Raw genomic sequence first — 22,350 nt, 5'->3', positions numbered from 1 at the left:
GTAAATAAAAATGGGTTCAAGGCATTAAGGGCGTAAATGCAAATTGCACATTATGAAATTTGGAGAGGAATCAAATACAGTAAAAAAAATACACACAAAAAAACAGAAACATATCACAAGCCACAATCGGGGCAAAATTGAAATGCCGTGATAAAAAGCCTGGACCAGCAGTGCCAGTTAGTTGCCCTATGTGGGTCATGGTCATCTGCTAACTGGGTATGTTATGCATTAAGTGGCAAGTCTCATTTTCACAAAAACAACAATATACAAATATTTTCAATGCTATGCAGATTTACCCTGATTAATGATTGTCGATAATACATCAATAGCCATCTTGCTTTGAAACAGTTACTGCTTTTTGTCCTTCATTCGCTGAATAAGGAAACAACTAAATAAAGACAGAATTTGGATGTAATGTTACAATATTTTCTGGTGACCAACCCTCTACCAGAGCTACTGTGTGTAGGCCCCTACCCCAGCCCCCTTTTAACTAGTGTAGCCTACAAATCAGCAACAGGACAAGACCTTGAAAAGCTTTGAAGTGATTCAGGGTTTGATCAAAAGCCTGCACACCTAGAACTCTAGATAGAGAGGCTGATACGTTTCTAATATAGTAGCCGGACTTAGAAGTTATTCAACTTGGTGCCTTAATCAAGATCACAACATTAAAAGATGGCAGATCTATAGGATCAGAGACCAGCAACCTTCTACTAGGTGCTGAAGATTGGTGTGGTAATTTGACAGCTTAAGTATAAGGGTTGTGTTTAATGGACCAACTTTGAAAATTCAGCTTCTTTTCATTCCAATTCAAGCATTTATGGAATCTAACAGCTGGGACCATGAGAAGAATCTTTTGAGGTGAAAGGAACACACAACCTACCTTTTGAAAAGGCTCAATGAAGTTGAGGGGCTTTTTTGTTGACCTCCTTTCACACAGATGGGGTTGCAGTGTTAAGTGTGCAAGACATGACACTGACTGCAGTCATATTTCCCTTTTTTGACCGGAAAGAAGTCAGAGAACAAGCATATTGTATTTTTTGCAATCTGTGCGCGTTTTGCATCTCACAGGCTAAAACAAATCATACTGACTATCAAAGCTGACAGGTAAATAATCAGTTGGTCACAAGAATGCACATAAACCGAATGGGAACAAGGAAAACAAACAAAAAATTCAAAATGTAATTCATCTGTAGGCCTACATATACTTATGTCTCCATTGTTAATTTCCACATTAACAGGAATAATCCAAGCGCACTGTAGAAATATAAAACGTAAAATAGAAGGGTAGCCTTGCGTGCAAAACAGAACAATGACACTTAAGAATGACTTGCTGAATAACTGCTTTATAGACTATTTGACACAATCCTCATTCTTGCGCATTCCCTGCCTTTCACAAAAGCCACATTCTCTTTCCAATTGTATTGTATCACCCTCCATCTCCACCGCAAATGGATTTTGTGGTGTTCATTTCTCAGACTGTTGTGAGGCGCATCAGCAAAATACTGCTGGGGCCTGCTCTGAGGTGTATGCAAGAGCATATTATTACCTTCCCTTCCACTGTCTAGCAGTGTTGCCAGGTGGGGTAGCGGTGTTCCGCTCAATTGGGCTTTTTCTAAAGACAGTGTGTGGCGGGCGGGGGGGTTGTTTACAGATAGGGTTGTATATTTGCCTTAAGTTCCAACTAAATTTCTGCTAGCCAATAAAACTTTGAATTTAGTCTGCCTACTATCTGCCTGATCTGTAAAAAATGACAACATGGCATTGAGGAGCTTCTGCAATTGATACAATTCAACCGTAGCATTAACACCAAATATCTCCAGACAAGCTTGCTCACAATTCTAGGTCTACTCTCGTGCTATGTTGGTGTCAAATGCGCGGGTAGTGTGTTGGCGGGCTAATATTTTTAACTCGTGCCATTGATAGCTACAATTCTTTAACTTGTTATATCGCCTTCAAACCCTACTTATGTTGGACTTGTGAGTATTACATTTTAATTTAAAACGGGTAAGATTTGAAATTGACGTTCATTTAGCTACTTAATTTATTCCAAATTATATGGAAACAAGCTGCCAACAAGGTAGGTTTGCTTCAGCTCATTCAGTCCAATCTAATAAGCCAGTACGTCACCTGATGTTTGCAATTTTCCATATGCATTAGGTAACCAACTTATCTTACAAACTTTGCAGCTAAATAAACGTAGAGGACGAAATATATCACAAAGGCTTTCAACATGATGTTCTACACTCAGCTCTTCACATCCAAGCGCGGACCTCTAGCCAAAATCTGGTTAGCAGCTCATTGGGAGCGGAAAATCACCAAAGCTCACGTGTTTGAATGCAATTTGGAGAGCACCATTCAAGACATCATGTCTCCACAGGTAATGTTAGTTTTTGGGGATGAAATGTATACTTTTCGTCAGAGTTAAGTCTGTCAGCGCACCAATGCCTTTTTGTCTACTTCATAGGAAGGTGTAAAGCTAACATATCCGGGGAAATAACCGGTTCTAACATGGACATTGTTAACATATGCTAACTGACAACAACTGCAAGGCACTAATGTTTCTCATGTAGGTCACCACGACGACAGTCTGAACAAGGCCTACCTCAATAAACAAAACGGAATGAGTGATTCATAAAACTCCCAACCAGTTTAGCAGAGAAGCAGTAAATGCTCCTGCCTGGAAGTTTGCTATCACTTCGACGTGACGATGAGGCCATGGATATAACTTCAGGCGTGACAAAATCTTACAATGGGAGCACTTTCTTTTTAAAATTCATTATCAGGAAATGATCAATGAGCCATTGATTACCTGGCACGCAATGATTGGTTGATGCATGCGGCTTTGCCTGGTTGGGTCATCAATTGCAGCAAACCCTGCCCATTTCTACAATCTGTCTTAAAATGTTACTGTTACATGTGGAGTGTGTACTCTGGTTCTTCCTCATTTATACAGGCACAGAGCAGTATTAGCATACGTTTATACAAATTATTTTACTGTAGACAACAAAGGAAAAGTACAAATGCTGTAAAAGGTCTGGAGTGTCAAAGATCAGGTCCCTATGCTTTCTCAAGCCCAAAGCGTATACGTATTAAAATATGTGAAGTAGGCCAAAATCTGAAGCCAAAACACAAAATGACATTTGACCTGGCTTATTAACTTAATTAGTTAATACGTTGATCCAGGTGTGCTAGCTCTGGGATACATCTAATAGATGGAATGGCTGGCAGGTCCCCAGGAGGGGGTTGAAGACCTATGGTCTAAGTTGCTAGATGGACCCAAGTGAATGCCAAAATAATGAGTGTGTGCTGCTATGTTTTTAACCTAAAACCTGTGATTCTAAGTAGAGGCGGGCTCTGAATGCCCACTGCTATTCGATTATTCTATTTTAAATGTAATCCTGGATTCAACCTGAATGTTAACTACACAGACAACTGCATGCCTAACCCTAATCTTTAATTAAGACCAAAAGCACTTTCTGGGCCAGTTTCGCTGACACAGATTAAGCCTATTGAGCTGAATTTGAAATCTCCATTAAGCTCCATTTTTTTTAGTCCAGAACTAGTCCTAATGCGTGTTCGTAAAACTGGCCCCAAATGTTATAATTATCATGATGTAGTGGCTGTGGAATGGGACTTTCTGTCTGTATTACAACAGAATGCCACAGCCAACTTGGGTTGGACTGAAAATCGAACCTGCTTATCTTTCCTGATGAACGTCATTCATTTCCCACCAGGTCATGTTTAGGAATATTCAGCCAATCAAAACGAAGATATTTTCTACTTAAAAATGGAGATCAGTGGCACAGCCGCTGTAACATCACGAATACACAGATCAGGCCTTTTTCCATCTCTTTAGTCAGTCTCAATATGAGGTAATGTGTAGCTCAGTTGTTAGCGCATGGTGCTTGCAGTGCTAGGATTCATTCCCACAGTAGATCAGTATTAAAATGTTGGCACTAACTACTGTAAATCACTCTGGATAAAAGCGTCTGCTAACATCTAAATGGCCATTTTGGTTTTCTCTTCATGGCCAAATTTCTGTGATACAGCTCTTCATGTGCAATGTGCACATCCCTGTTGATAAATAGGATATAAATGCATCCTAAGCCTGCCACTGTCTTTCTTTCTGTTTCTGCTTGTGTGCTGATCATCTTTAGATCAAGATTGGATTACGGACTTCTGGTCACCTTCTCCTGGGAATAGTGAGAATATACTTCAGAAAAGCCAAATATCTCCTTGCTGATTGCAATGATGCTGTTGTCAAAATCAAGGTGGCCTTCAGACCAGGTTAGACAAGCAACCTTTTTGTGTTGTCCAATGTGAACATATTAACGACATGAACCTTATGTCATTTTAATAATTGACAACATGAAACACATTGGCCCTCATTTATCATTCTTGCGTAGAAATGGGCGTATATGTTGGCGCAAGATTTTGCTTACACTCCTCTCACCGCCTGATTTATGAAGCTATGCGTACCTTTAAAATCCAGGTGTACGCAATACCTGCCCTTGATAAATGCCGTGGCTGAAAACTATCGTCATTAGAATAACTCACCCCTATATATTCAAGTCTCCGCTTCCCTCATTTTACACCATGGACACACAGAAGACGGCAAAAAAGAGAAACTTTTCTGATGTGGAGATTGAGACGATCACCAGGGAGGTAGAAATAAATAAAATGGTTTTATTTGGCAGTTTAAAAAGCGGAATAAAACATGATGATGTGATGTGGAGTACCATTCATTCACATTAATATGTGACAATTAATTGCATGACAATTTGTCATATTCGTCTTATTATTTTATGATATTTATTATTAATGACATTTATTGTTATTTAGAAGAAGAATGTCGTTATTATTATTATTTCTATTATTATTATTATTATTTAAAAGAAGAAGAATGTCATTTTTATTATTTTGTCAGTCTGAATTATATTTTGGTCATTAAAAGCCTTTTATTACTGAACCCGGTCTGTGCGCAACTGCCGGGCCTAACCCTGAAATGTCATGTAAAGTGCACAGGCTCGCATATGAAGGAATACATATAAATCAAATGCTTTGGTAAAGTCACACAAATTTAACATTGAAGTCCATGTTGCACAAAAATAAACACTGAAGTTTGTAATTATTATGTTGTTGTTTTTTTTACAGTGGGTCATAATATATCATATCTTTTACTTTGTCAGTGCGTTAGGATTTTTTTTCCTGCGCATTTCCGCACTAACTCAAAACGTGCGTACACCACCTCCTGAGCTGGCGTAGGATTTGAGAGTGCCGTATGCCAACGTCCATATTGATAAATCTCAAAGTCACCGTGGTTTTGGGTGTACGCCAGGTGTACGCTGGAAATTTGGTGTACGCACTTTTGATAAATGAGGGCCATTGTCACCAGCTTCTATAGCAAGATGCAAACTAATATTCTGTAGACACATGGAAATTCCACAGGCCAAAGTCAAAATCAGTTCCACAGGCCAATTAAAATGTTTTTAATTTAAAAATGTTTTTTTATTTAAGATTAGGGTAAAAGCATTTGAGTAAATCTTGGTTCCACTCACATTCACCGAAAATCGCATAAGGTTTGTTGGACTAATATAATTTGTTTGCTTTACAAAAAACAATTACATTTTCAGTAATTGCATGGCCAAAGGGATACAATTGCAAGGGGACAGGACAACAGACACAACCACATCAATAATGGTACAATATGAATATAAGTCTACACCACATACAAGGGAAATATACAAAATTACCAACTATACACCTACAGAAAAAAATCAGCGTTTTGAGTGAGGAACAGAAGGGTTAAAATTAAGAGACCACTGCAAATTTAACGCTTCTGTTCCTCACTCAAAACTTTCCTTTTCAACTTTTTTGGAAAGGAAAGAAAAAGGTGCAGTGGTCTCTTTATTTTTTCTCCGGAGCTGTATATAGCGAGATGTTATGCATGTTGAGATACATTTGATGCCCAGCAGGTGCATTCAGAAGTTTTCAGCTTGATAAGTATTGAAGGAGTTATTTGTGATTAAATTGTAAAGTTTAACATTCTTTGAAAATCCGTTCCAGTCAATAGCAGTGAAGAACTAAAATGAACGCTGGCCAAAGGACGTATGGGCACTAGGGATGACCACCAGTGTGAGAAACCTGGCCTTCATTAGCTGATAGAAAGTAATTTGAAATTCCTGGTGTGACAGGCATGTGCTTAATATGCCTTGTTAGACAAATGTTAGGGCACAGAGGGAATCATTGAGATCACCTAAAAATGCTTTCAGGATTCAATAGGGTTGATTAGACTGGTTTGGTTACATTCATTTTCATATTCAAGGGTGTTGGTCTAAGGACATGGCATTTACAGGTGTTTCAAAAGAAGGTAAATGACCCAAATACTCATAAGTCAGTATAGCCATCAACTCCCCTTGAGGCAGTCGTTCTTTGCAGGACTGCTAACTCATAGCGTGGTAATATAATTAAACTAATGACAATCATATTTTTAACTGCACTGACCCTTAAATAATAAGATGCAGGAGACATGCAACATGCAACATCCCAGGTAATTACTAAAATGTTAAGGGGTACAAACCAGGGCTTGACATTGGCACCCGCCCACCGGCCAAATGCGGGTGGAATTCGGCTGTGGTGGGTAACGCAGTCACTCTTACTAGGCACTTTTGGCGGATGGCATTCCATATCTATACACAGGGTTTTTCCATTTTTCAAAACTCAAAGGCGACAGCCTTCCCAAAATGTTGCACCGCCTCTGTGTGTTGGCATGGTAAAACACAGACGTGTCGCTAGGATCATTAATACCAATGGTAAAACATGATTTTGCACAGGAGAATAGCCGTACTGTCAATGATATCTGGCAACCTTGCATACCGGACCACACTTGTCCTGACATCGCGGAGATGAGTAACATCGGAAAAAATTGATCATAGTTTTTTTTTACACCCAAGCATGTCAAAATATTTAAATAAAACATAATAACCTCAAACTACATCCAATCCGCATTCATTTTTAAAACTTTTCAGGTGATTTCTAGTCGCCTACAATTACAGATTTATTTAAAGAGAGATCGCCAGCCAAATGATGATGACTGGTAAAAAGATCATCAGATTAGGGTATGTATTTACCAAAAATATTGGGCTATATATTCAATATAAAGTGAAAAAAATATACGATTAACATATTTAAGTCACTAAGAATATAAATATATGAACGTGAAGACTTTGGATCAGCGACAGCAGCAAAGCCTATGGGCTACAACAGCAGATGACCCCACCGGGTACCACTCATCTCCACTACAAATAGGAAAAAGAGGCTACAATTTGCACGAGCTTACCAAAATTGGACAGTTGAAAACTGGAAGAATGTTGCCTGGTCTGATGAGTCTCGATTTCTGTTGAGACATTCAGAGGGTAGAGTAAGAATTTGGCGTAAACAGAATGAGAACATGGATCCATCATGCCTTGTTACCACTGTGCAGGCTGGTGGTGGTGGTGTAATGGTGTGGGGGATGTTTTCTTGGCACACTTTAGGCCCCTTAGTGCCAATTGGGCATCGTTTAAATGCCACAGCCTACCTGAGCATTGTTTCTGGCCATGTCCATCCCTTTATGACCACCATGTACCCATCCTCAGATGGCTACTTCCATCAGGATACTGCCCCGTCACAAAGCTCGAATCATTTCAAATTGGTTTCTTGAACATGACAATGAGTTCACTGTACTGAAATGGCCCCCACAGTCACCAGATCTCAACCCAATAGAGCATCTTTGGGATGTAGTGGAACGGGAGCTTCGTGCCCTGGATGTGCATCCCATAAATCTCCATCAACTGCAAGATGCTATCCTATCAATATGGGCCAACATTTCTAAAGAATGCTTTCAGCGCCTTGTTGAATCAATGCCACGTAGAATTAAGGCAGTTCTGAAGGCGAAAGGGGGTCAAACACAGTATTAGTATGGTGTTCCTAATAATCCTTTAGGTGAGTGTATATATATATCTGTCTTGTAAGAAACAAACTCTAAGTCGGCTGTATATCTTTTAAAATCTTGTACAACAATGATACATTTATTTACATTGGGTCACCATCAGGACAGACAGACATGCCTGTTGAGGGACTGGAGGCAACACATAAAGCCATCACGCTGATAGAGGATTTCACAGATTTTGATTCCCAGCTACCGGATGCAGAGTATGTTGTTTTTTCCTCTTCATTTTACTTGCTTGCTACTAGCGTTTAATCAATAAAATAAATTATATCCATAACCCATTTAGTCTAGTTCCATTCTTTAAAACCATGGGGGTTTTATCTTTATCTTCTATTTGACCCTAGTTCCATAGGAGTTGTGGATCACTTTTCACTGAATCAGTGCCGAACAGAGGACATCACCCTCAAAGAGGATTTTGGAAATAGCTTTCTCACATTAGAGGATTTTGGTAAGGGGTAGAGTTGATAATAAATCGCGCCTGCCTGTGTGTCTTCACACCATCTTTCACTCCTTGACACCCATTGCCCTCATTTACTTTCTGACTTTTAATATTTGTAGGTGATGAAACCCAGTCTCACCAAGGGGGCATATTAGATATAAGTTTCCAAAGCCTGGCCCAGAAAGGAGATGCGTTTGGTGACGAGGAAGCAGACTACAACATTCTAGGTTAAGTCCTTACCTGGCTTCGTGGGAGAAATATATTTACATCCAAGATATGTAACATATTTTCTGCATGTGTAATGATCTGAACACATCCACAGTGACTTCAAGGCAAACCTAGATAATGTCTCAAATCCCTTTCCAATCGTGTCTATAGACTTCATGGCCACTTCCAGTGAGCATGATGTTTGGACTGACTTCATCCCAGCGGAACCACTTGTTTTGCCGGTAACTGCTCCTATGGATGTTAATCAAGAAGGTATTTTTAGGTGTTCATTTCGGTGATGTCTTGTAAGAAACAAACTCTAAGTATTTAGTGTAACTAGATATTGGTATGAAGCTGTCAAGGTCTGTATTAGGCCACAGACTACTTTATGGAAGTGTTAAGGAACCCTTTCTGACAGCAAGACATACTGCATAGTGGAAAATTATAATGTAATTATTCATGCGCCATTGCCACTTTGCAGAAGTAATATTTTTCACAATGTCCAGAAACCTTTCACACTTCATCATGATAACTTTTTACAATCAAATATTCATATACTGTACAAGTTGAATTGATGTTATTAACGTGGTTTACTTGGACTAATTGTCTCTCATTACAAATCAATGCAGGTCGTCCAGAAACCCCAGCTACATCTGTAGCCATGAAGGATGACTCCCCAGTTTTGAATGAGACAACTCTGTTGATTAACGAGGACGAGTTCTTTGCTCTGGACCCTGTCGCTGTCACACGTAAATATTTCACTGCCTAACTTTTACACCCCAACAAGCCTGTTTCCTGTAAGCGTACTTACTGTCCCTTAAACCCTCAGTGACGCAACTGAATGCAACTGCTATAAGACACCTTGCAGCCATAAGAAACACTTAACTGTGCTGGAAATGTGAGTGTGAGAAGCTGCATGGGTGAGATAAACTTTGATGTGAAATGTTCCAATCACCCTCTCCCTCTTTAGCTTCCTCAGAGCAGAGAAAGAGGAGGAGGAGGAGACTGGTGGTGGACCAGGCCAAGGAGCTGTCCAGTCAGACTATCAGGATGCAGCTCACGGATTGCTCCGATGTCACCACCCAGCTGGACATCGCCCCGCCTACCCGCCAACTTATGCAATGGAAAGAAAGTGGAGGGGTGGACAGTCTCTTCAGTCACCCCTGTTCCACTGTTATACATCCACACCTTCAACGGGTAGGGAACGACATCTGCAGCCACTCGTCAGTCAAACGTGTCTAGACAGATGTACCTGCTTTGTGTATGTTTGCAACAAATTAATTAAGATTTCATCCTGGAGCAAGCATGCTAAGTTCTCTAAATCATGGGTGTTGAAAAAAAGGGTTTTTACCAAATTTATTACATAAGTTTCCTTTATTTTTATTTTTTTTACCACATTAACATCCTGGGGAAGTGTGTCAGTGCGTTGTGTTATAATGTGAGGATCACCCGTTCTGCCTCGGAAGCTCTATTTCAGGAATGTGTTCCGGAGGAAAACGGATCATGTGGGCTACGAAGACGAGCGTGAAGAGATGCGGGACCAGAGGCGTGGTGGTATGAGGCCTGTTCTCTTAGAGCAACACTGAAATGCTCGTATGAGCACGTTGAGTTTGTCGGGACATGTTAAATGTCGAGAATTGGATGTCCGCCCAGTCTGCTCAATTGTCATGGTCACTCGACTGGGCTCATCCCGTTTGCGTGTGTCTGACCTGTACAGTGGAAACCGATGTGAGCGCCCTGCCCAGTGAGCCCAGTGTCCTGGATGAGACCGGGGATCCGCAGAGAATGGGACACAACGTGGGCTTCAGCCCCCTAGACCACAATGACATCCCATCTGACAACGTCTGGGACACTGTCAATGTAAGGAACCTCAACAGAATTAAAAAATCTGCACTTCCTAATTCACATTGTACATACAGTTATGCTCATAAGTTTGCATACCCTGGCAGAAATTGAGAAATGGTGGCATTGACTTTGAAAATATGACTGATCATGCAAAAAACTATGTAATTTGAAGACAGTGATCATATGAATCAATTTATTATCACATAGTTATTTGGCTCCTTTTTAAATCATAATGATAACAGAAAGCACACAAATGGCCCTGATCAAAAGTTTACATACCCTTGAATGTTTGGCCTTGTTACAGACACACAAGTTGACACACGCTGGTGAAAATGACAATTAAAGGTTAATTTCCCATACCTGTGGCTTTTTAAAGTGCAATTAGTGTCTGTGTATAAATAATCAATGTTTGTTAGCTCTCACGTGGATGCACTGAGCAGGTTAGAGACGGAGCCATGGGGAGCTGAAAAGAACTGTCAAAAGACCTGCATAACAAGTTTATGGAACTTTATAAAGATGGAAAGGGATATAAAAATATATCAAAGGCCTTGCAAATGCCAGTCAGTACTGTTCAATCACTTATTAAGAAGTGGAAAATTTGGGGATCTCTTGATACCAACACAAGGTCAGGTAGACAGAAAGATTTCAGCCAAAACTTAATTGTTTGGGATACAAAGAAAAACCCACAGGTAACCTGAGGAGAACTACAGGCTGCTCTGGAAAAAGATGGTGTGGTTGTTTCAAGGAGCATAATACGATGATACCTGAACAAAAATTAGCCTCATGGTCGATTTGCCAGAAAGAAGCCGTTACTGCTCCAATGCCACAAAGATCCTGGTTACAATATGCCCGACAACAACTTGACACACCTCACAGCTTCTGGCACACTGTAATCTGGAGTGACAAGACCAAAATAGAGTTTTATGGTCACAACCATAAGCAGAACAGAAACAGAAAACCATCCCAACTATGAAGCATGTTGATCATGTTTAATCACTGATGTTTTGGGGGTGTGTGAGCTCTAAAGGCATGGGAGATCTTTGAAAATTGATGGCAAGATGAATGCAGCATGTTATCAGAAAATACTGGCAGACAATTTGCATTCTTCTGCACGAAAATTGCGCATGGGACGCTCTTGGACTTTACAGCACGATAATGACCCTAAGCACAAGGCCAAGTTGACCCTCCAGTGGTTACAGCAGAAAAAGGTTCTGGAGTGGCCATCACAGTCTCCTGACCGTATATCATCGAGCCACTCTGTGGAGATCTCAAATGTGCGATTCATGCAAGACGACCAAAGGTTTTGCATGACCTGAAGGCATTTAGCCAAGACGAATGGGCACCTATACCCCCTGCAAGAATTTGGGGCCTCATAGACAACTATTACAAAAGATTACACACTGTCATTGATACTAAAGGGGGCAATACACAGTATTAAGAACTAAGGGTATGCAGACTTTTGAACAGGGGTCATTTAATAATATTACCAATTCTCCAAGGGTGTGCAAACGTTTGAGCACAACTGTAACCTTCGTTAATCTGCTCTCAAATTTTCTCTTGTTGTTTCTCAGGATGTGAGCAGGTTTGAGGTCTCTCACCCTGGGCTTCCTTCTGAAGATTCCATTCAGGACAGAGAAACCCCATCGACAGTGGCACGAAACACACAGGTGCTCTCACATCCTTTGAGCGCATGCGCTTACAAACACAAATATGCACACTCGAAAAATCTTCAAAATTAGGGGTTTTAAACTAAATCGTATGTCTTCTACTCAGTCCATGGTGGACAGCCAAGATGACTTTGAGGAGAGAAGGATGACTAGCCGAGCACAGAAGTTACTGAACGCTTTTCAAGTAAGGAACATATATTCCCTATGCAGCGTATCCATTCTCACTCTAGTCATCTTGTTGGATTGACCCAGACCGAAATCCATTGCCACTGAGAACAGCTATTCAAAAGGTGAAAGGTTAGCTAGGTCGGTCCAGGATAAGGGGACAGTCTGTAGAAATAATAATGTTACTAAATGCATTTGTAATGTGTTTTGTAACAGAGGTTTATTTTAGAATGGATATCCTGAATTACCATACTTTTCCTGCATTCTTATACTGTATGATAATGATGTGCCTGTCGTCCACTCACTTAAATGTGGATTTTCCTGATCAGGTTCAGAGGAGCAGTGGCGGCAGTACCAAATTCAGCCTGCAGACACTATGTGAGAGGAACAGTCGTTCCCAAGCTGCGGCCACCTTCTTCTGCTTCCTGGTGCTCAAAAAGCAGCAGGCCCTGGAACTTCACCAGAGCGAGCCTTACGCTGACATTATAGCCACACCTGGATCTAAGTTCTGTAAGATGTAGAGCAGTGATTTTCACACCTCTTCTGGGGACCTCCAGAATGTCTCACAATTGTGTTTTGGAACTAGCTCAGTCATGGCAGTTATACTAGGTTATTGAGCTGATTCAGGTGTGCTAGGTCTGGAATATCTAGGGGTCCCCAGGAGAGGTTTGAGATGTACTGGTGTAGAGGAAGACATGTAGTGGATGAAGGGAGGAGGAAGAGGTTGTAATGAGAAGATGTATTTCTTAATAGACTCACAATTACTTCTGCCTCTTCTATAGACTCATTGCTATCTATCAACAATTGTACAAATGTTCTGGTGGTCTTGACACCTTCATCACATGTGAATCATAAGAGGTTAGCATGGGAGGAGCATAAACACTATTTCAAAGAAATGTTTTACACTATTTAGCACCACTGCTGAGTTAGCTGTGAATATTTTATTATTTTGTTCAGGAGCACGTTTAAATAATATTTATTGTTATTGTTCATTACGATGACAGATGATAGTTTAGGGGCAAATTTGCTACTCTGTTTTTATTGTTGTACATTTGTACATATAAGCAGCAAATGTTTATAAAGAGCGTTGTTAACATCCTTAATAAAATTTAAAGCATGTGTAAAGCAGTGTACATTCACCATAAATAATACTTTCCTGAAGCTGAATGTTGATACAAAGGGTCATCAAGCATTTTAATTAGTCTACACTGATCTGTGTGCATCACTGACATTTTGATCAGATCGTTATGCAGATCCAACGAGCGGAAACTTCAATCCCAAATCATATTCACCTTTAGGTGTCAGATCATTGCTGAATGATGCGTCATGATCGACTGTCTCTTTAAGAAAATCAAATGCAGTGTACGCAGTTGCTTCATGGCTGGCTTTCGGCATGGATTCTCATTCTCAGCTCGGCTTCTATCTATGCCGCTTGTGACGGTGCTCAAGCGTACATCCACATGTCTGGAAGGGGACAAAATCTACTTCAGGATGTAGGACTATTTATCGGCCTGGCAAATATGGTAAATGTTGGGAATCGTGTCATCTTTACTGTACTCTTACGTCAGTGATCACAGGTAATCGCTGCATCAGAAAGGAGGCTTGTGTATGCCCAGTCACAGAATCACAGTATCCTATGTAGGGCACAGCCAGGAGACAATTAGTTCGTCAGCTATTCCGGTAGCTACGTCCCGAAGATTTGAAACGGTGGCTGCGATGTTTTTTTCAATAGTTTTACTCTACCGGAAAGTGATGTCTGGTAGGATTTTGTTTTTAGATTTATACTGGCACTAAATGTACAGCGGGTTAGTAGTTCTCTAATGTCCATGTATGTCGTAGATGCGTTGGATAATTGCGCGTTTGTCTGTCTGCGTCTTGTCAATGTTGAGCCCGTTTCACATGAAAAAGAGGACACAATAAAGTGTAAATCTTTTTTTATAAATGAAGTGATTGCACAAACGATTCTTGTCCTTTAGCATTGTGACGAAAAGCTTATGCTCATCCTTCAGTATTTGACGGAAACCTATATGTAGCCTGCTATTGCATAATGTCAATACGTGTAATATTATACCGCTTCAATTTCACAATCATGTAAGAAATACATTCTGAGACCCTACAACCTGTTGCGCAGCTAGGGGCCACATATGGGGCCAGACATAGTTGTGATCCATGCCTCTGCCACTCTTTGCAGCACTGATCAAATGCATGTCCTCAACTGTCCCATTTGGAGAGTGGCTGCAGTAGGCACACATCACAGCAGTGTCAAGTCTTTAGCTCTGAGCTGCATTGTGCTCCGCAGGGATTTTTACTTTCATCTAAAATGGTTTGCCTCTTGTTTCTTGAGATCGTTTGTTTGTGAAGCTAGGCTGTTCAACTGTCACGCCACAGATGTTCTTATGTTTGGCCCTTGTTTTCTTAGATTTGTTTTGTGTATATTATGTTTTCAATCTGAGGTTACCAGAGATGCTGTGCACAGCAGTAAGTTGAAGATTAGCTCACAGAATGCCCTGCATCAGTCCTGCCTTGTGTCTGTCCTGTGAAAGGATTCTTTCTTTTGTTGATGGGCTCCTGACAGCCAGACTGGTTCACTCATCAATGGGCTTCTTAACAGACGGGCATCGCAGGCAAAACTGGCCACAACAAACAGTAGCCTACAACACATCTCCAAAATAAAATACAGGTTATTTTGTCTTATTTTGAAGTTTTCTAGTCCGAAGTTTGAAACAGTCTTATCTATTATGAATTATGTAGACACATTAAGTGATATTTTGAAGAACTGTTCTTAAAATATATTGCTTTTAAACACATTTTAAAAGAGATTGAACATGCACTCGCTTTACATAGTTTTGGGGGGGGGTTATTGACAGTCGGAATCAGGAGGAGGATGCTTAGAGCCGTACGTGTGCATGGAGTCAGGAGTGGAACAGCTGGACCACCGCTGTGCATGTTTTTCCATTATGTTTCATATAAATATGCAAATCACATATGTATTTGTTTTATTTTCAATTATTGTGTATTATACATTTATAATGTGTGTCAATTAATGCAGCCGAGCTTTGAGACATCCTCCTAGCCTTCCTCCAGCAGTAGAGAGATAGCGGTGGCCCACACCAATGTCACTCCCTCCAAGTCGGAAGCCCTCTGCAGGACAGCGCAGGTACTGCAGCTACGGTCTCCTGTGGTATTTTCACCATTAAACCCAGATTATCTATAGAAATTACTGTACACGGCACACATGTTAGGCCAGTATCACACATTATATTTCCCTGGGTAACACTGCGCCATATATTCAGTGAGTATTGTTTAAATGAGGACTCCATTGAGTAACACAACCTTTCTTTTACAGGCGGTCAGTGGCCACTAGTATTGGGCGTCATTCCAATAGCGATGCCAACAAAACAAGCACTTACCCCACCAACACTTATCCTGGCAGGGCTATCGAGGGCAGTCCTACTGGACGTACATACCCTGGCACACCCAGGTAAGACAAAACGTCTCACCTTTTTATTTAAGGCATATAGGGCCAGTTTCACAGACATGGATTAAGCCTGGTCTAGGCCAAAAAATTATGTTCAATAGAAAACTCCATTGAGCATGTTTTTTTTTTGGTCCTAGACTAGGCTTAATCTGTGTCTGTGAAACCGGCCCTTAGTATTTAAGCGTAGTTTGGTTTTAAGGCAGGTTTTTTTTAAGGCAGAGCTCAAAGTTCCATGCACAAAAAGGTTTTAGAAAAAAAAGATTGGGTTGTGTTAGTTGAAGGTTCTGGGTAAACAGGTAATGTAATCAAGATCTTGTTAATTTATGACATAAACCAAAAGCAGAATCTGCATACAAACCCCACTGACTGATCTACTCACAAGCTGTAAAACAGGGCTGTCACATGAAAACTCCTGTCAGCCCCTTTTCAATTAAATTCAATTCCATTTATTGCCATATCAACAAGTTGATAGGAATTTGTCTTGGTACAACTCTCAGACATAAAAACAAAAACTTAAAAGACAAACATCATAAGTACAAATGGGACATTAGACCAAAACCCTGCAGACAAAAGACAATACCCCACGGCAATGAAGAGCACAGTTGATAGAATGCTGCAAATGATCAGTGCAAATTCAGATGCCTAATAGCCAAAGGGTAAGTGCTGTCTCTAAAACGTGATGTACAAGTCTTAATACTCCTATATCTTCTTCCTGATGGTAAGAGATTAAATAGATAGTGAGCAGGATGAGAGTGGTCCGCAATGATGTTTTTAGCCTTCCTGATTATTCTGGTGGAGAAAAGTAAAGAAAGTGAAGGGAGGCAACAACCTATGATTTTTGATGCTCTGCGTACCACTTTTTCCATTCTGATACTGGCCTGAGCGGTTGTGTGACCGAACCAGACAAGCATGGAAAAAGTAAGCACGCTTTCAATGGTTGACCTGTAAAAGTGGGTCATGGCAACTCGACTGACTCTAAACTTTTTGAGCTGCCGCAGAAGGTTTCCCCATCCTCGACTAGGATGACAGGTACAGTATTATCCCATCACTGGTCCCTGATTCATACTAATGACCACAATCAACTCCCCTTCGCAAACTCACGCGAACCCAGGCGGCAGACGAAGCACACCACCTGCAGTGAGAATCACGGGATCCGCCCCCCGACCCCTGAGCAGTACCTCACACCCCTGCAGCAGAAGGAGGTGTGTATCAGACACCTGCGAGCCAGACTGAGGGAGAATGTTGAGAGGCTGCAGCACAGGTGAGTGAGCGTCGTGACTCCGTAGCGGGATATGCGTGGTGCTCCAGATGGGAAGTGGCCGACTACTGTTTAAAAGTAGCGTGTTGTGGGATGTCATGGTCCAATAGGATTGGCTCATCCACCACCCAGCTCTTGGGTTGCATGAAACCACACCATGATTAATAAATAGCCGTGTTAACAGAGGTCTAGTGTTTCACTACTCAACATGGAATTAAATCTCATTCCTCTTCTAACTGGATCTCTTCCAAAGGCAAGACACTGATTCTTTACATCCCTCAAACTGTACCCATTCCCAACCCCCCCACCCCCACCCACCCCCCGACCCCCCCCCCCACCCCCCGCCGCTCAGGGACAGCGAGATTGCTGAGATGCGGAACCAGCTGTGTCGGATGCAGGAGGACTGGATAGAGGAGGAGTGTCACCGTGTGGAGGCCCAGCTGGCTCTGAAGGAGGCGCGTCGGGAGATCCAGCACCTGCACGAGGTCGTGGAGACAGTCCGATCAAACCTCGGCACCCCAGAAAAGGCCTGCCACGACCAAAAGCCATACCTGTTCCCACAGGGACACCGGCCTGCCAAATCCCGCTCATGCGGTTGCTCCCCAGCCAGCACCCTGAGCCGCGGCACCACCTACACCCGGCTGAGCAGTGACGGCCTGCAGCTGGACCGCAACGGGAACGCCCCGGGAGCGGACCTGCGTACAGCGGCACGTGCAGAAGGAATGCGGACACATTTACTTTTGGAAGCAGCCCTCCTGTCAGAACCAAACCCAACCGGCTCCGCCTCCGGCCTGTCCTCCTCCAACGTGACACACTCTTCCACCTATGAGAGGCTGTGCAGCGGGGGGGCTGTCCTGCCGGTCTCTCACTCCTGCCACTCCCTAGGCAACAGCTGCAGGTGCAGTGGACACACCTACCTCCCGCATCACCACCTCTTCCTGCACCTCCCCCAGGAGGAGCCGCCGGCTGCAGTGGCCACAGCTACGCCTGTACCTGTGCCAGAGGTGAAACCAGAAGTCCGATCGCGGGCCTGCAGCCCCACCATGACCTGGGTCTCAGAGGAAGGAGGGGGAGAGGAGTTGAGCATTATCTCCCTGGCTACAACCGACATAACGCCAGCCTTCTCCGAGCATCAGCCGTTCCCTACCTCCTTGTCTTCTCCACCTCCCCCCCAGCCCATCTACAGTTTAGAGCCTCTGCCTCCAGATGGCCCGGTGGAAATGTCCACAATGCCAAGCGTGGTCCAAACCTGCCAGCCCAAGCCTGGGACGCCGCCTTCACCAGAGAGGCTTGGAGGCAGAACAGTGGCGGAGGAGAAAGAGAATGACGAGGCTGTTGAAGGTGGAATTGTTGTTGAAGGGGAAGAAGGATCTCCCCAGCTGAACTTCTGGAGCCGGTACTTCCTGGTAGACCTGATGGCAGTGGCCATGCCGGTTGTGCCAACGGTTGCCTGGCTGTGTCACGGGGCCCAGAGAGACGTCATGCCCGCTTACCACATCGGCTCCCTGCTCCGAGGCTGCTGCGCTGTGGCCCTCCACTCTCTGAGACGGAGGAACCATGGCCATGGACCCAGAAACATGAATGGGGCTGCCAACATCTGAGAACCGAAATCCCCCTGACTCCCTTTTAGCAACCATGTAACCCCAACCTCTTAAAGCTAGAACACTGCTGCCCACCCCCTGGGGGAAAGCCTGGGCTCCAAGACCTCTCTATCTCTGTCGAAGTGGTGCAGGTACTAATCCAGGCACTCGTCAGACTCTCCCATCTAGGCTTCTGCAACTGACTGTTGGTAGGGCTTCCTGCTTGTGCCATCAAACCCCTGCAACTTATCCAAAATGGTGCAGGCCACTTGGTGTTCAACCTTCCCAAGACCTGCATGGTGCTTTGCTAAGGATCAAGAGGAAATGCTCCTCCATCCCTTCAGGCAATGCTGTTATCCTACATCACTACTCCATCTCTTTGTTCTGCCACCCATGGTTTATTGGCTGCCCCACTCCCATAGGAGGGCCGATCCTCTAGCTCTTCTCCATCCGGGCATCCCAGTGGTGGAAGCAGCAGCCACTGCCCAATTTCCAAAAACCTTTGCCCCCCCGCCGTTGCCTTTTGTGAACTAATGCTTGCACTTTTCTCCCCCCATTTCATCCTTCAAGCAAGGACTTTGCTAATAGTGACTTCATTGAGTAAGGTTTACTTACTACTACCAGGTTGTGTAATGGTCCCCTTTAGCCTTTTTGAGATAGATGCACTGTAAGCACTCTTATCCTGGGTGTTGCCACACCCATTTGTAGACCTTCACAGTAATGATATGCTGTATACCAATTGATCATTTGATTTGATTTCCCATTTTTCTCCCCTCCCCAATACAATGTTGTCCATTTTGCTAGGATGGCTTTGCTTCATTTCAGCTACTCCCAGCTGATTTGGGGGACATTGAGAGATGTTTCCTCCAACGCACATCTTGCTGTGACATTCTGCTTCTTGTAACCAACCAGAAGGTATTTGCGACAACCAATGCTCACAGAGGAGAGTACATTCCTCAGACAACTACCACGATTGCGGTTGCGAACGCCCAACCTGCCAGAAAGAGTAGGCCGCCCTGTCTGAAATCCACCCCACCAAGTGACAATACTGAACCAATATGTACTGCTGTCTGTCTGACCGAGGCACTGGTAGAATGACACTACTAAACTGCAAGGTATTGACTTGACAGCTGTGCCATTCCGAGGTCCTATTCATTGATGGTTGAAGAATATAACTTATAGATGCCATATGGGCTTAATTCAAAACCGCATGGACGTCAACAGTGTAATGCTTTAGATAAAGGAAAATGAGCTAAAAAAATAATTTTGATTTCAAGAAAGGTCCGTCCTAGCATATACATTGGACAGTGGTCTAAGTTTCTCTCCAAGGCACCAAGTTGACCACCATAGTCTAGGTTTGAGCTTTGATTGTGATACTAGCTGACAAGGGCTAGAATCCCCCAACTGTTATGCAAATTGGCCAGCATCGCACTGCAACTAGAATTCCTGCGAAGCTGATGTGGTCGTCAGGTGATTAACCATGCCCTCACACGTTGACCCACGTCATTTCCTGGTTGGTAGAACAGCATAGAATAAAGCAGAATTGTTTTGCGTACATGCTTACGGAAAAAGCTTGTTGCAATGTTAAACTCTCCCAAAGTTATTGAGATCTGATGTGATGCGACTGGGCCATAGGTACAACGGCATAAACATAAGATTGGAGGAAGAGAGGAAATTACGTAAAAATAAATAAAAGCATTTAAGTGTAATACATTTCTCTAGGCCCATTGCTCAGATTTCAACCAAAATTGTGAGAGGACCACTTTTCAACTTCAGATTAATTCTAGAAATACGATAAATGCGCAGACTTGATTAGAATATAAAAACATATTGCTTATTTTGTCACAGACTACACCTACATGATCCAATTATATTTCAGTTGAGCCTTGTGATTGTTATATATTGTTTATTGGTTAAGAACTAAAGCAAAATTAAGGCAGTTTTTAGTTTCTGTTGCGTTTTTAATGATGCCTTGCTATCAATGAAATGCATTGCAATAGTAATTTGTTGGGGAGTGTTTCAGCTGGCTTCAATATACGTTTTGCCACTGGTCTGCAGAGTGATCCCTATGACTGTACAGTTCATTGCATGTAATCCAAAGATCCTTTGCCATTACCCCATGAACGAAGCCCCCAGATACGCACATGATACAGTTGAACATTTATGTACGTGATGCTCCATCTTCAAGTGAACATAGTTTTTGAAATTGTGAGCATGGTTCAATGGTTCATCTTGTTAGAAATATTAGGAGAAAAACTCATGTTTTCTCCACAGAGCTACAGTTGAACGTTTGATTTACTAATTTCCTTGAGAAAGTTAAGGATGATGAAATGGACACATTTGCACAAGTATGAGAATTTATTTCAGGGAGCAAAGATATACCTTCTGGTTTCAGATTTCATAGTCCAATGATAATATTTAATGTTGGATGTGAATGGCAATTGTTAAAAAATGCCATTGTATAGTACTAAATGTTTAATATTGATAATATTTAAGATTGTTTTCAATAATATATTTCCCCCCCAAAAAATGCACTTTTGGGACCTTATTACTTGAAGTTAGTAATGGCTTTGCATGTCATAAAAACAAACATGCAATCTTTTGCGCTGCATTGTGTGTAATGCTTCAGTGACTGATTTTCCTCAACTATTCAGATCCAGAGGTCAAAAGCAATGATTTAAAATGGACTTGTATTGATGAATTTGCACAAAATGTTGTAGGATAACGTCTAAATCGGTGTTGATGGATTTCCTTTTAAAATAAACTGAAAGTTGCCTTTGTCATCTATTGAATTGTGTTCTGTAAGAAACAATTGGGAAACAATATGAAATAAATCTAGTCTTTTTCCGAAGTTGATAAACCTAATATCCAAAGCTCTTAGGGATGATGAACATGTACAACAGACTGAGTTAAGTAATAATTGTGTTAAGAAATTTCATGACATCCATTGCTTGCTGATGGCTTATAACAAGCCATGGCTGTCATGAAATGTATTTTTTTTAAAAAGGTATTCAACCCTCTGAAGGACTACCAGCCACTCCATGTATTTGGAGCTAGCACATTATTAGCCTTGAGCTAATCATCAATCCATTCATTAATAAATCAGGTGTACCTGTTCATGTTAGATTAAAAACTAAAGTCAAACATATGAGGTTCCCTAAGAAGATTGACGACCTAGATTATAGATGAGGGACGGAGCCTGTTGGTTTTCTTTTCTACCTCATCAGTTGCACCCACCTGGTGTCCATGATCTAAATAAGTCCCTAACTAGAGGATTGCAATGCAAAAATGGAGGGAAACTTGCTTTGCGGTCCAGATTTGAATACCCCACGGCTATGGGCTAATCTTAAGCAAAATGTCAAACCTGAATGCAGGCCTTTCAAATACACCACATAGCCCCATGGCTTATACAAACTGGTTAACAATGTGCTCTTGTGACTACTAATATAATTCCAGCAACTCCTTAGCAGTTCCAAGGCACCACTATAAATAATGTAATAGTTGAAATCCATTTCAGATACACCACAACCAAACACAGCAACAAGAAACATTCATTGAATTAGAGTCCAAACTAAGTTTAGAGAACACAAGATCAAACATGGTGGGTGGTAAAGGGTGATCATTTTATTCAAACATACTATAGGAAATTGACCCATTTTGTTGCTTTAGAGGACAATTATACTTGCCAGCAAATTCTTGAGTTCTGCAATATAACAACCTT

The 22,350-nt window shown here is 42.0% G+C and overlaps 2 protein-coding genes and 1 long non-coding RNA gene across 11 annotated transcripts; 2 read left to right on the top strand and 1 right to left on the bottom strand.

The window, feature by feature from the left end:
• Positions 1 to 9: 9 nt before the first annotated feature.
• LOC109616450 lies at positions 10 to 2,720 on the bottom strand. The gene is made up of 3 exons (XR_002197597.2): positions 2,603 to 2,720; positions 881 to 992; positions 10 to 388 (listed from the first exon to the last, which is right to left on the bottom strand). It is a non-coding gene; the product is annotated as an uncharacterized LOC109616450 (long non-coding RNA).
• On the top strand, positions 1,932 to 13,395 carry rad21l1 (RAD21 cohesin complex component like 1). Of its 4 annotated transcripts, none has more exons than XM_010890750.3 (14): positions 1,932 to 1,976; positions 2,187 to 2,377; positions 4,158 to 4,287; positions 8,094 to 8,193; positions 8,335 to 8,438; positions 8,549 to 8,656; positions 8,808 to 8,909; positions 9,266 to 9,385; positions 9,607 to 9,833; positions 10,103 to 10,190; positions 10,354 to 10,496; positions 12,053 to 12,148; positions 12,255 to 12,332; positions 12,643 to 13,395. In XM_010890750.3, exons 2-14 carry the CDS (start codon positions 2,231 to 2,233, stop codon positions 12,832 to 12,834), a joined length of 1,635 nt encoding a protein of 544 aa, XP_010889052.1. In that variant the 5' UTR covers positions 1,932 to 1,976; positions 2,187 to 2,230; the 3' UTR covers positions 12,835 to 13,395. The 4 variants fall into 4 exon arrangements, with proteins under 4 accessions (XP_010889052.1, XP_019907632.1, XP_019907631.1 ...); XM_020052072.2 differs by lacking the exon at positions 1,932 to 1,976 and adding an exon at positions 1,995 to 2,077; XM_020052073.2 differs by lacking the exon at positions 4,158 to 4,287 and having other exon boundaries at positions 8,099 to 8,193.
• Positions 13,396 to 13,659: 264 nt separating this feature from the next.
• LOC105022354 (syntaphilin) lies at positions 13,660 to 21,412 on the top strand. Of its 6 annotated transcripts, none has more exons than XM_029124359.2 (6): positions 13,660 to 13,836; positions 14,889 to 14,993; positions 15,363 to 15,470; positions 15,660 to 15,794; positions 16,903 to 17,052; positions 17,402 to 21,412. In XM_029124359.2, the coding sequence occupies exons 3-6, from the start codon at positions 15,427 to 15,429 to the stop codon at positions 18,648 to 18,650; spliced, it is 1,578 nt and encodes a 525-aa protein (XP_028980192.1). In that variant the 5' UTR covers positions 13,660 to 13,836; positions 14,889 to 14,993; positions 15,363 to 15,426; the 3' UTR covers positions 18,651 to 21,412. The 6 variants fall into 6 exon arrangements, with proteins under 6 accessions (XP_028980192.1, XP_028980190.1, XP_028980189.1 ...); XM_029124357.2 differs by having other exon boundaries at positions 14,857 to 14,993; XM_029124358.2 differs by lacking the exon at positions 13,660 to 13,836 and adding an exon at positions 13,897 to 14,072 and having other exon boundaries at positions 14,857 to 14,993.
• The last annotated feature ends 938 nt before the right edge of the window (positions 21,413 to 22,350 follow it).

This window comes from Esox lucius, chromosome 12 (genome assembly GCF_011004845.1).
Source record: "Esox lucius isolate fEsoLuc1 chromosome 12, fEsoLuc1.pri, whole genome shotgun sequence".
NCBI lineage: Eukaryota > Metazoa > Chordata > Actinopteri > Esociformes > Esocidae > Esox > Esox lucius.
This window is presented reverse-complemented; position numbering and strand designations above follow the sequence as displayed.